Source organism: Crocodylus porosus, unplaced genomic scaffold (assembly GCF_001723895.1).
Source record: "Crocodylus porosus isolate Cpor-Errol unplaced genomic scaffold, CroPor_comp1, whole genome shotgun sequence".
In the NCBI taxonomy this organism is placed as follows: Eukaryota; Metazoa; Chordata; order Crocodylia; family Crocodylidae; genus Crocodylus; species Crocodylus porosus.
The window spans coordinates 127,511,346-127,525,719 of NW_017728886.1; the positions used below are offsets into that span (position 1 = coordinate 127,511,346).

The following is a 14,374-nucleotide window of genomic DNA, read 5'->3' on the forward strand; positions in this document are numbered from 1 at the left end:
AGGTCCAAAGACAGAGCCTTGAGGGACCCCACTGGTCACAGTGCACCACAATGAGTGACTGCCATCAATTACAACCCTCTGGGTCTGACCACGGAGCCAATTTCCCAGCCAGCAGATCGTGGTGGAGTCAAGGCCATTAAAAAAGAGTGCCCAAATAAACCCCAGGGGCCCCCACTCTCAGCTAGTGCCCCTCCATTTCAGCCAAGCGCCCTGACCAGCTCCTCTCAACCCCTCAAAGTTAAAAATCCATTTTAGAACAGCCAAAAAAACCCAAAAACTCTAGCCCCTTTACTTTCTACCTTTTCCAATGCTACAATAACTGTTACTGTAAAAAAAACAAACTGTTCCTTTTCTTGTCGACACCGGTGCTTCTTTGTCTATGCTTAGCTCTGGTTTTGTTCCTAAGGTTCCCATTTCTGGTAAGGTAATCACTGCTGTAGGTATTGGAAATCAACCCATTAACCACCCCGTTACACAGCTGCTTTCGTTTACCTTGGGTCCCCTTACTAAGCAACATGCCTTTTTGCCGAGTCCTTGCGCCTCTAAATCTGTTAAAACAAAACCTCCTTTGCGATTGCGGGCAACAGTTCACTGTTTTCCAGATGGGGTCTTCCTTACATTACCCCAGACCCAAATTCTTGCCTTAATAATAACACTAATAAAAAACAGCTGTGGTACCCAACCCCACCACTGTACTTTCTCAAATACCTGCTTCCACCGTTTGTTTTTCTGTGCTGAATCTCTGTAACACCTTTTTTCTATACCAGTTCACCCTAACCCTCAATATTTATTTGCTTTTACTTACCAGAGCCGGCAATACACCTTCACCCGTCTGTCTCAAGGATTTCATAACTCACCCACCATATATAGCCAACTTCTCAAGTCTGACCTCAATACAGTCCTGTTGCCTCATAATTCTGTGCTAGTCCAATACGTAAATAATTTGCTCCTTTGTTCTAATATCCTCCCTCATTGACAAGCTAATTCTGTCGCTCTTTTAAAAAACTTGCAGCGCTGGACCACAAAGCCTCCCGCTCTAAGTTCCAATTCTGTCAAACTTCTGTTACCTATCTGGGGTAAGCTATTTCTTATGGTACCCATCACCTGTCTCCTAATAGTCTTTCTGCTCTTCTTTCCCTTCCACGCCCACAAACTAAACTCCAACTTCATGGTTTTCTAGGTGCTGCCAACTACTGCCAACAGTAAATTCCTAATTATTCTAAGCTTTCCAGACCTCTCACCCTTCTCACCTGTAACTCTTCCCCTAACCCGCTACCCTGAAAAAAGTCCATAAATCTGCCTTCTGTCAGCTCAAGCAAGCCCTTTTTTCCTCCCCCACTCTCAGTCTGCCTAACTACTCTAAGCCTTTCACTCTCTTCTTCCATAAACACCAAGACACCGCTTCTGGTGTCTTAACTCAGCCTTTCAAACCCTCCCCACACCATCCTATTCCTTATTATAGTGCCTCCCTTAACCTAGTCACTTCTGGGTTTCCTCCCTGCCTTCATGCCGTTGTTGCCGCCGCTCTGCTGGTTTCTAAAACCAACAACCTTGTCCTTGAGCACCCCCTTACTGTTGCTGTCCCACACACTGTCCTCACCCTCCTCCAGCACGGCAAAACTCAGCACTTGTCCCCTGGCCATCTAACCCACTACAAGGTGGTTCTCCTGGCTGTGGACCATGTAACCCTTGTCCGCTGTAATCCCCTCAATCCTGCCTCTTTTCTTCCTTCACCCTCAAATGGCCAACCCCATAACTGCACTCAGCTTGTAAACTTTGTTTCTTTTCCCTGTCCTAATCTTTCCAATACCCCTCTAACTAACCCTAACCTCATTTTCTATGTTAATGGCTCCTGTTTTCAAAATAATGACGGCATTATCCAAGCTGGCTATGCTGTTTATTCCAATCATACTGTTGTTAAATCTTCTCTTTCTGTTACTAGTGCTCAAGCTGCTGAACTTATTGCTCTCACTCGTGCTTGTCACCTTGCCACTAAACAATCTGCTTATATCTATACAAACTCTCGCTATGGCTTTGGTGTCTGCCATTCTTTTAAACAAATCTGAAAGCAGCAAGGTTTTCTTACTTCTGCTAAAACTCCCATCTCTCACTACTGCCTTATTACTGCTCTCCTGAATGCTGTTCTCCTTCCCTCCACCCTTGCTGTTCTATGGTGCAAAGCGCACACTGCTACTAATAACCCTGTGTCTCTAAAAAACAACAGGGCAAATGCTGCAGCCAAAACCACCCTGTCAAAACTCTCAGCTCCAGTCCTTCAAGCCACTCTCTACCTCCCTTCTCCTGTCTCCCCTAACCTCCTCTTTCTCCAAAATGCCACCCCAAATGCCAAAAAAAAAAAGCCTAAATCTCTGCAGGCTGCTCTCTCCACTCCAACTCCTTGTGGTGGCACCCATCTGGTTGCCTTGTGGCCCCCAGGGCCCTGCTGTCCCTCTTGGCTCAAATGGCCTACTCAGTGGCCCATTCAGCCAAAGGGAAAATGGTAGCCAAAAGTTAATCACCACTGGTATGCCCCCGGTTTTTCCCGCTGTGGCTGCCCATTTTGTCATCTGTGTCTGCAGTGTCAGTGCCACAATCCTGGCCAACCACCCCGCCAGCCACATGCATTCCACAGGCCTTTAGGTCTTTACCCCTTTTCCCATCTCCAAATAAAGTTCATCAAGTTGTCCAGGTCAAAACCCTAAAAGTATGTGTTGGTCATTGTCTGTCTTTTTAGCAGGTGGCCTAAGGCATACCCTTGCCAACAGGCTAATGCTCTTACTGTGGCCAAAAAGCTTCTTTTTGACCTGCTGTCCTGCTTCGGTCTGCCCTTTCCCTGGACTTGAACCATGGCTGCCATTTTGTTGGCCAGGTGGTCCAACATGTTTGCAAGGTCCTTTCCATCCAATACGAGCTCCACACCACAAATCATCCTCAAAGTGAAAGTAAAGTAAAACAAAAAAACTTTAATATTAAGCTTCGTTTGGCAAAAAACTTGTAAACAAACTGGTCTAAAGTAGCCCTAGGCCCTCCTATTCATACTTTTCCAAATCCAAAATTCTGTTCAGAGGTCCTCAGGTCTGACCCCTTTTGAGATTGTTACGGGTCGATCCATGAGGGGACTTGCTGCACCTCCACCCCAACACCTAACTCACCTCCATAATTCTTTATTAACCTACTGCCAAAGGCTCACCAAGGCCCTCAAAGTTATCTCATTGCAGGTTAAGGCCACAGCACAACATCAGTCTCTAAATGGTAACTCTGTTGTCTATCCAGTCCAACCAAAAAAACTGGGTCCTAATTAACGTCCACCAAAAAAAAAAAAAAACTGCCGCAGCTTCAATAAAAAAAGCCTTTCCAGGTCCTGCTAACCACCCCAACTCCTGTAAAAGTTGCCAAAATTTCTGCTTAAGTTCATATCTCCCACTGCAAAAAAGTAACCGCCCCAACAAAGTAAAAAGCTTCTCTCACCAACAATACCTCCATAAAAATCCAAAAAGTTCCTGTAAGTAAAAATTAAACAACAAAATCTCAAAAAGGTTCTTTTAAGTAAAAATCAAGCAACAGCCTCAAAAAATAGCCTACACAGCTAGCCAAGTTTTACTTAAGGCTATAAACTTTTGTTTTGTGTGTTAAATTGCTTTTAGTAATTTAGTATAAAAATCACACTAACCCTTAAAAGGTCATAAATAATTATGTAAATTTAAAAACTCCCCAGGGGGTAACACTGTTCTGTATTCTCGTGGTCAGCATTTTATTGGTAGTAGTGTGCTAAAGGCCACAATTTTAGTCAAGGGTAGCCCCTCCAAAGTTCCAAAAAAATAGCAGCATTTAAAACCCCGTTCAAGTAAGCCGCAAAAGGTTACCTTTTCTTTTACTCTGCTTCATGCCAAAAGTTTTAATCAGGGCATTTAAAAAAACAAACAAACCAGTATTATATACCTTGGGCAAAGCATTACTAATGCAGGCAACCTTACAAACTGCTGGGTATGCATACATAAGCCTACACACCCAGCCAAAAAAAATCCCAATGCTTGGAGTATCGATTCCCCTTAAAAATTAAAAAAACAGTACCACTACTAGCTTTGTCAAATTTTCCTCCCACTCTAAAACGCAACACTCAATCCCTAAATAGTAAAAAAAAAAAAAAAAAAAAAAAAAAAACCACTCAAAAACAGCTAAAAACCATCCTCTAAACTTAAGGCAGCCCTCTGTTATAACTTCAATAAAAGTGGTAAAATGGGCACTACCCCAAATGCCAGGTAACCTTTAATTATCGTTCACATAATACATCTAAAATCCTGCTAAAAAACATGTCCCTTCAGTGTTCCAACAGGTCTCTCACTATCCTAAAAAATACCCACAGTCTGGTAATAAACAACTCCAAATTCTACATGTTATTAAGTTCTACTTCTTGTAATCAATCAATATCTCAGCGCAAGTTAGTAAAAAGCCAACATGCCCCTTCCTATACCTTACAGGTCGATCAAAAGTGCCAAATTAAAAGCACAACCTGTAAAAACCTCAGCACTATAGCTGCTCCAAGCTTGTTTTAGCTATGCAAAAATAATGCCCGCAAAATTTGCCCTGGCATTGGGTCAGCACCTGTACCTCTGAAAAAAATCGTCCCAAAGTTTAAATTTACACCCAAGCCTTTCTCGGCATGAGGTGTCTAATCTCCCACCTGGCTTGTCCAAACATAGGCAAGCAGTTAAAAACCCACTGGTCCGCCAACCCACCAGGTTCCATCAATTTACTAGGGCATTTCTCCCTTAGCTGGGGGTAGCTAAATTAAAAAAACAACATTGTAAACATTTCAAAAGTCATAAAAAAAATTCTTTAATGCCAGTGCCAATGCCCTAGAAGCTCTCAATAATAAAATCACCCAAACAGGGCAGGTAGCTACCAAAAACCATATGGCTTTAAATTCTCTCTTAGCTGCCCAAGGTGGAGTCTGTGCTATTATTAATAACACTTGCTGTACCTAAATCAATCAGCACCAACAATTAAAAAAATACCTCCGCCCCATAAACAAAAGCAGTTGCAAGTAATCCATTCAGTTGCAAAAAAACTTCTTCAACTGGTAAAAGTAGCTACCAAATGTAAAAAAGAAAAAAAAAAAAAAAGGTTAAAATCCCTGCTAAAATGGTGTATTGTAAGTTTATTATGCATTTTTGCCATTTTCATTATTATCCACGTTTCTGTGTTGCTTAAGCTGTTGTTTATCAAAAACTGCCCAAAGTGTTTCTAGGCTCTCTAAAACCAAGCTGCAAATAATAGTGTTAAAAAAGGTGGCCTATAAGTGTAAACAACAAAAAAGTGTCAAAGGTTTTATAAATATAAAAGTGTAAGCACAAGCGCTTACACGGGGGGTGGGGGGAATGATGAGAAATGGAAAAGTACTGAAAGAGTGTATACTGTCGGGACAGGATGGGGGGGGATGTGGCTGAAGGCCGAATGAGAACAACACAGCGTCCTTCTGGATAAGGTTATCAGGGAACAGCTTGAGAGAGCATGCTTGGTTCAGCAAGACACCAGGATAAGTCACTGTCAGACTGCCAAGAATATGTTATGAGGCAGGTCGATCTGTATATGATTTATCAGTATATAAAAGTAGCCTGTGCTTTGTTCTAGTCGAGAATGAGCTGCCCCTTGCTTTTCTCCCATAGCCATGCAAAATAAAGCGCTTCTAATAGCCAAACAATAATTCTGTCTAAATTTCCACATCAGACAGATCTAACTAAAGCCTTATACTGGGGCATCTCTCTTCAGAGATTGTGCGTTGCAAAGGTGAACTTCATGATACAAGAGATATTTTGATACCTGTTATGACAACTGTCTACACTTGTACACTTCAATAGATATCAACCATTCTGAATGAATATTTGTTCAAGACAAAGCTTCAGGTTCATGTAACTAGCCAACTCAGACCATGCCGAGGATTGTTAAATTCAGCTCTTCTGACGCTTATGCAGTTCTTCGCACAGCAGCTAGTCAGTCATTTCAATAGTAGGACCACAGACCAGGATGTGGTCAAAAAGATCCCTTTCAGGCCCTTCAACAAATGTTTGTCCTCTTCTGATATTCTCAGGTCCTGAAGATATTCATCATTGATTATCGTCATCTCTACCTCCCAAAAAGAAGCACCAAGATGATAAGCTTCCTTATTAAAGAAAATGTGCAATGCAAAGGGGCAACCAGTTCTCCTTAAATTTTGAGTCAAGACCTAGAAGCAACACTATTTTAGCAAGTTTCACAGTGAAACAAAATCAAAATTAATTAATATTTATCAGTTCAATAAAAATGAACACGTAAGAATTCCTTGTTTTCTATTCTAACTATAAATAAGATTAAATAAATAATCTATGTTAAATTTTAACTCAGCAAATCATTATACCCAAGTCATATACTTTGTCACGTATACAAAAAAGACTTAATGCTCCGAATTAAGTCTCCAAAATAAAGAATGTAATGAGGTGCACAGATCAAGAATATAGTTACTGTTAGGTGCAATCCAAAAACCTGCTTCAAATGGATTGGTATTTGTACTTGCAAAGCATACTAATAACATCTAGGGGGAAGAAGTCATTCAGCTGTATTGGGAAGCTTTCATAACTGACGGTTTCTCTTTTTTTTTTTTTTTACATTCAATCTTATGCTTCCATCTACTTATAGGACCAAGTTGGCTTTCCTAAGGTCATCAGTTAGTCTGTAAGTCTTTCTACCATTACCTGTTGCTCATGAGAGAACCCAGAATCATCAGACTATCCTCCATGCCAGCAATTGTTTCTGAAATGCTGTCTCCTCTTAAGAGCAGTTCACCACGGGCTTTAAAATTGGCAAAGGTAAATGTTTTGTTGTCCCACTCAACAATCACTTGTTTTAGCTTTTGCTCTATGTCCCTCTCCTTTACAGCACTAATGCAGATATCCTTTAAAATAAAAATAGTATGTTAATGTAAGAAGCTTCTTCACCTCAAATTCAAGGATCCATAGTTCAACTATGTGATCTCTCCATTAGACCAACTAGATATAGCAAACGTAAAAAAAGTACCAACAAGGTTTTCTGAAACAACTTAAGCACACTGATGCTAGAAACAGCTTATCTAGGAATATCTAAATTTTGAAGCAGTCAGCACACTGGATGAACTCTGAAGGAGTTAAATGCAATACTGCAAAAGGTCTTATTTTTTGCAGGCAAACCCTAGCTTCTGCCTTCAACTTGAGGACAAAGATGACCTTACAATGCCTTTTACTGAACTGCTTGAACTAGGATGAAAGAGAAAAGCCAGATCTGTTATAATACTCACTGACTGAACAGTAAGAAATGTGCTACCTGCACACCTTTTAATCCCTTAGCAGTATTCCCACTGAAACCTTTAGTTTGTTTTTAAATATATTCTGTGATGCAGCGTAAGCATTTTATCAGAAACCTTCAAGGTGAACCAGAGAAGTGGGATATTGATCACCAGTGTCATTGTGTATTCAAATCTGTGCTCAGTGGAGAATGAATGACAGCATGTTCTACTGCCATTTTTTTCAAGTGTGGAAGCAGTGTTGCAGGAAATCACACAATACCAGTATATTTCAGTTGCATTCCAATCTGTACCTCTATTTCTTCTTTGTATTTCAGCAGAGGTGCTTCCATGATATTCTTCAGTTTGAAGCTCTCACTTTCTATGTCAAAGCTCTGTTCAGCAAGATCTGTAATTCGCTTCCAGTGTCGAGCCATCATGGCTTTATTAGACATTAGCTCAAGCAATGGACAGCACTCACTGAAATCATCGATCATCTTCTTTAGGTCCAGAAATGCCTGCCATTCCTTCAAAGCTCGAGGAAGCTTACGACATCTGTGCATTAAACAATAAACTACCTTTAAAAAAAAAGTTTAGGCTGTTCTATGGCATTAATTATTCAAGATTACTTAGGGCTTTAACTATGATGTAACATACATTCCTATAATTCAAAGTATTTTAAGATTCCTAGATTTTTTTTTAAATAGCATTTAAGATAAACAGTTTATTTCATCACTATTCAACTGCCTATGAAATGATGCTATCACCTACATTTGACATTTTCCACCTGTGCTTCCAAAAAATGCAAATACCTCTTTACCATTAGCTTCTTTGCATTCATCTTGCACTCCATGAAATAAGCCACTTCACATTAATAGATCATCCATCCTAACCTGGCCACATGAACACGGGTGGAAAGCTGCATTTGTTTAATATTATTCTTGGTTACCTTTTGGACATTCAACAACAAGCATGTCAAATTATCATTCGTCTTATTTTTGGAAATGTTGAAGAATAACTCTGCCTTCTCAAATATGTCCTTCCCCCTTTTTTCCTCTGACCATATTCCCAATAAGTCTATTGGGTACAAAATTCCCTCAACTACTCCACCCTTTTGTACAAGACTATTAAGATTGACTCTCCAAAGAGTAATTACGTGTTTTCTGTTCAACTCAGATAGTGCTGGATAGGCATACCCTAAAATTAAGTCCAGGAGAAACCCTTAGTTAACATAAGACAAGTTTTCAAATGGAAAAAGTCTTTTCAGTCTCATTTTGAAGCCATAAACATCCTATTCCAGAGAAGGGAATCATCAGTTCCTGATTCAGTTGCTTCCTTCAAGTAACAAAAATGAATTACTTAATGAAAATTTTCAAGGAACAACAAACCTGAATTTATCCATTGGTAAGTGACCCCAAGTCTGGTAAAAGCCAGTGCCAAAAGAAAGTTTTAAAAAGCAAGAAATACTAATCCAATATCAATATTCAAACAGTAGAAAACACAGACAGCATTAGCTGTACAATACTCAAATAGTCTTACCTGTTTTGAAATTCTACAAGTTCATTGTTGATTTTCTCAATATTCACTTCTGACCAAAGAATATCATAATAGCCATTGACAGTGTCAATGACACTATTATACAGACTGTATAGTTTCTGTAGCAAGTTCAGCTGCTTCTTTATCTCAAGTAGGTGAGGATATTGTGTAACAGGCAAACCAAAGAGCTCTTCTCCACCTGTATAAGTTATATATTTTCGGAAGAGGTTCTCAAATCTGTTCTACAATAAAATAAAGGGCCAAAATTAGGATTAGAACCATAGAAAAGAGCAAACACCAAAGCATCTTATCTAAAATAGTAGCTAAGCAGCAGAGGAACCCATAGCAAGAAGTGGACAATGGTCAAGTCTTATAAAGGTATGCTTAAATAAAAAATAGAACTGTCAATAATATGCATGCTTGAAATCCTCAGTCGTGAGTGTTAGCCTAAAAGACTATGATGCCAAGGCTATTGCAGGAACAGTAGGAAAGACTGAGGACAGCACTGAGGTATGGCTCTTTGGTTGTACATTGTGAGCAAGGTTATCTTGAGCTTCTCTCAAGGAAGGGATTTGATTACGGGAGCATTATACCCCAAGCAAATAGCAAGGAAAAGAAAATTATTCACATGAGAGTAGTAAACACAAGATTTGACCTCTGATGTCAGACTGTATTTAATGAATCATAATGAGAAGTGTTGAAAAGAAGCAAACTGCCATCTTTAGGGCAGTAACTAATAACAGTCAAAGACATATTTTAGCAAGAAGGAAGAACAAAAGCAAAGCTCGATATATGCCAGCAAATATCTTCAACATCATTATGCAGACACCTGGACATAGTAATTATGGGTTATTTCAAACATTCTGTATTTAAACTGCATATTAGCAAGTGCCCGATTTAAAAAAAATATATATATTTTTTTCTTCTTACCCCATCATAATACACAGATCAATTTTCCAACTTTGTTGCCTGTAGGCTTAATTAAGTGGATTTTAGCTACTAAGTAAACACATTCATTTTTATTATTATTATATTAAAATATGTTGTTAAACAGAGTGGAGCAGCACATTTTATCTTTCAACTGAACAATGAGTACCTGGAACATGATCAGCCTGTCATTGGCTTCCTGGGGCTCCAAACCTACTACCATTGGTCCATTCTGGAAGAAATCAGATGTTCAATTTAAAGAATAAAAACAAATGTCACAGTTTATCACAGGCAAACAAATTTCAGCTTAATTTTCTAGAATAGAAGTCTATCATATTTTTTCATATCTAACAATTTAATTTCACTGGCAAGTCCCCGAAAAATCAGCACCATGAAGTGTTGATTAAAGATCAAGGGTGACAAAAAGGTACCAAGCGGTGTAGGTTGTAGCTATGCTGACCTAAACATAGTCAGACAAGGTTCTTTGGGTGAAGAAGATTCACCCAAAGATCCTTGTCTGCCAAAAAAAAGAGTACGAAGATATTTTTCATACTTAAAATTATTGTATCCACTAATTGATTCTATTTTTGTTTTCAAAGAGGTAGTCATTAACTAGCTACTTTAGCTGAATATCATCAGCTGGTCTGTTCCAACTCAGAATGGACTCTGCTTGATTTCTTTCTATTGGTTCTAACACTGAGCTGCTAATTTCAGTGACTCCTAAGCATAGTGTAGAGTCAGTTCGTTGTTTTTCCAGAGCCTGGGATGGGAGGCTCTTAAAGTTTAAAGGAAAAGAAACTAGGAACTACAAAACATACGGGGATGATGAAGTGTTTGGTAGACAATAAAAAAAAAAGGAAGACAGACCCCACGAGCAGGGATTTTGCTCAGAAGAGTGCAGGGATCATCTGACATCCCAATGACTACATACAGCCCACTCTTCAGGATGAACACAACAGCATTTACAAGGATTAGCATTCTTATGATATCATAGACCTATCCTTCTCTCCAAGCAATTCTTTCCCTATATTGAACATGTATCCAAACCCTGTCTTCCAACTTCCCAATTTTTTTGGAATACAACAAAGATAAATACCTTGTCATAATCTGCATAAAATTGGTCACAGTCCTCAATGAAAGTCTCCACAGTGCTAATAATCTCACCCCGGAATTTGGGCTGCAAAGCTACTAGCTCATTCTGCACTTCATTGCCCTGGACCAGCAGTTTCTCCCAGACATAGCGCAAAGTGTCCACCTTTTCCATCTCTTCCTTTGCCACCAGCAGCTGATATTTGTTTAACATGGCGTAAGATTCCTGTTGGAACAATGGCTGCATCTCCAGCTACTGTATATAATATATATTGTGTTCTACACAGAATACATCTATAAATACACAATCATTGTACTGGATAACAAAAATGATAGTCCCACTTCGAGAAGGAGGAAATATTCATGAATATATACATGTGCATGAAAAAAAATATTCACATATAAAAATTAAGTATGAATAATATTCTGACCCAGAACATTATGTTACCACTGGTTGTGAAGCCAGAGATCCAAGCCAAACAAAAATTTTAGGTCAACCAAAAATTGAGATTTCCCAGGTAAGCCACAAAGAAGTCATGGATGAACAAATTAAACACTGCAATATAACCTCTTTTAGAATACATGTTTAAATTTGTACTAGAAACTGAGCTCCAGAGACATTCAAAATATAGATCTTCTCCCTGCACCACCCCCCTTCCCAAGGGTCCAGGCCACAAGGCAGTCAACATGACTGACTAATCATGCCAAACCCAAAGAGGAATAGGAGAGAGAGAGAAAATAAGACACAGAGAGAGAGTGTTGTACTAAAAATAAAGCAAAAGCCTAATTATACCTCTGTAAAATCATATGTAATGATAAAAAGTACAAATCCTTTCTAGTATGCCAAGGTATTTAAAAGCGTCATGCAACTAATAAGCTGGATTACCAGTTCATATTCATATGAACATCGGCATATTTCATTTATTTGTATACATGGATACATATTTCACATATTCTTCCCCTAGTTCTGACAGGTGGAACGTACATGGTCCAGTATAGAGTTGTTGCTTGTCTTTTTCCAGCAACACTAGAAACTACACTGGATCCAACTCAGTTGACCAACTAAAGCTATATACTATAGCATACAATGCAGCATACTAAATATCTCCTCTCGGGCTCTTCATTTAACAGTCACATCTTTTATCTTTCCATAACTCTGAGCTCTCTATAACTTAGGAACTACAGACCTCTCTGTATGTCATGTCTCATTTGAGATTTCCCCTGATCTACCCTTCTTGACCTGTCTTAGCAGTAAAGGAACACTGCTAACAAATGATATTTCTGTTCACCTGAATCTGCCTTTGCCCTAATGGGAGTGTTACAAGTGTAGGTTTTACAAAACCAAGCCATTTTATTGTTTAACTTTACAACACTCATTCATTTTTTTAGTAAAAATATAAATGAATTGCACTTTCAAATTTTACATTTAGATAAAATATTTTCTATTAACACCAGTTACTAACATATCAGTATCACTCCTTTCAGTTACCTCAATATGTCCCACTTGAAAGTCTATAGGGATCTGCAGCTCTCTAATCTCCTTTAAGGCAGCCATAGCTATTCTTATGTCATCCAAATCCTTTATCTGGCGATTTAGCTTCTTGCTGATTTCCTCTACAAATGTGAAGATATTTTCCATCTCAGTCCTGTAATTCCTGTTACAGTAATGTCCTAGCTCAGTCATCCAAGCCTTTGTTTCTGCAGTCAGTGCCAACTTCAGATCATCTAGAAGAAACAATTCAAGTTGATTTTACATCATTTCCAGAAAAGCAGCTCTCAAGTTTTTACTCTGTTAAACTGCCACACTTTTCCAATTCAAGCCACTAATTTTGTTTTCGGGCCACTACTGCCAAGGTTTCCTATTCTCTTGACTGTTGGAGAAGTTTAGCAAGAAGTTTTTAAAAAGGCTGTTTATACATTATTTCATTTTGAAAAATGCAATTTGTTTGTATCATGGAATCATAGAAAATTGGGGTTTTAAGGGACCTCAGGAGGTCATCTAGTCCAAACCCATACTCAAAGCAGGACCATCCCTAACTAGAGATTGTTGCAGCCAGGGCTTTTTCAAGCCAGGCCTTAAAAACCTCCAAAGATGGAGATTCCACCACCTCTCTAGGTAACCTGTTCCATTTCCTAATAGCCAACCTAAACCTCCCTTGCTGCATCGTGAGACCATTGCTCCTTTTTTCAGCCATCTGTCACCACTGAAAACAATCTAGCTCAATCCTCTTTGGAACCATTCTTGAGGTAGTAAAAAGCTGCTATCAAACCCCCCCTCAGCTTTCTCATCTTCAGACTAAATAAGCTTAGTTCCTTCAGCCTCTCCTCAGAAGCCATATGCCCCAGCCCTCTAACCATTTTCATTGCCCTCTGCTGGACTCTCTCCAACTTGTCCACATCCTTACTGTAGTGAGTGGCCCAAAACTGGACACACTACTCCAGGTGTGGCCTCACCAGTGCAGAATAGAGGGGGGAAATTACTTTCCTTGATGTGCTGGCATTGCTTCTATTAATGCACTAATGCTACTAACTATCCTACTAACGCTCTTACTGTCCTTTAATAATACCAAATAAAAGAGCCTGTGACTCGCTGAGCATTAGAGGTTGGAGGCAGTGTGCGTGCAGACAGTAATAAGCATAGTGACTCCAGAAATACTGAAGTAAGCAAGCCTGAACAGCAGAGCCAGCCAACTCTCAGAACACCAAGACTCCCCAGTTCAACCCCCTTGATCAAGTTCCCTTAACTTCTGACCTCAAGACATTCTTGGGGTCTTAGTTATGGAGGGCATTTACACACATAAAGGGAGGCTGTTCCAATGTGCTGTAATTCCAATGCATTGGGGCACACTCGATTAATTGAGTAGGCTGAGACATGGAAATTACTGCACTCCAGCAGACTCCAGTATCACGTGCATCATCATCCCCATGCTGAAAAATGGCGATGGGATGCTTTAAACTAAAGCTTGTTCGATGAGCTTTAGTTCCAAGCACCGTGTTGCCATTTTCAGTGCAGGGACACTGATATGCACTACACTCCAGAAGCTTTTAATTAGTATGGCTCTGGGAGCTGTGCTAATTAATCCCCCCCCCCACACACACACACACACACCAGCCTCCCAGAGAGGATGAATCTAACACACTACCATTTCATAGCAGCACATAATGCTGCCAATACCTTGAAACTGCTTTCACCCCCAACCACTGTTTTTCAGAGAACCAGCAACTGCATTCTAATGGCTCCCTGCTCCAGGGCCTATTTGTGAGACCTGCACTTTTCATGAAATTATATTTTTTACTCCTGCATCACTTTATTAGCAATGGAAATTCAAGCTACACATGCCTTTTTGAGATTGAATCTTGGTGTTTGTTTAATGAACAGAAGTTGGAGTGGGTGTGAAATGAATCAATATGGTAAGTACCATTCTATGAAATATTAATACGAATTTGCACACTTACAGAATGTTACCTGTCAGCTCCATGTTCTTGGGGAACCCTGACACAGGACACAGACTGTCTGACTCACAAAGAATC

At 39.6% G+C, this 14,374-nt stretch overlaps 1 protein-coding gene across 5 annotated transcripts in view; it reads right to left on the reverse strand.

Annotated features, from left to right (window-relative positions):
- Window positions 1–14,374, reverse strand: part of DNAH5 (dynein axonemal heavy chain 5) — a 294,998-nt gene that overhangs the window by 153,408 nt on the left and 127,216 nt on the right. For all 5 annotated transcript variants that reach the window (XM_019541679.1, XM_019541689.1, XM_019541661.1 and 2 more), the window contains exons 24-29: window positions 12,333–12,568; window positions 10,851–11,069; window positions 9,924–9,986; window positions 8,831–9,069; window positions 7,606–7,846; window positions 6,729–6,928 (exon numbers count right to left, since the gene is read on the reverse strand). In XM_019541679.1, coding sequence (XP_019397224.1) covers window positions 6,729–6,928; window positions 7,606–7,846; window positions 8,831–9,069; window positions 9,924–9,986; window positions 10,851–11,069; window positions 12,333–12,568 — 1,198 coding nt within the window. The remainder of the gene's footprint in view (window positions 1–6,728; window positions 6,929–7,605; window positions 7,847–8,830; window positions 9,070–9,923; window positions 9,987–10,850; window positions 11,070–12,332; window positions 12,569–14,374) is intronic.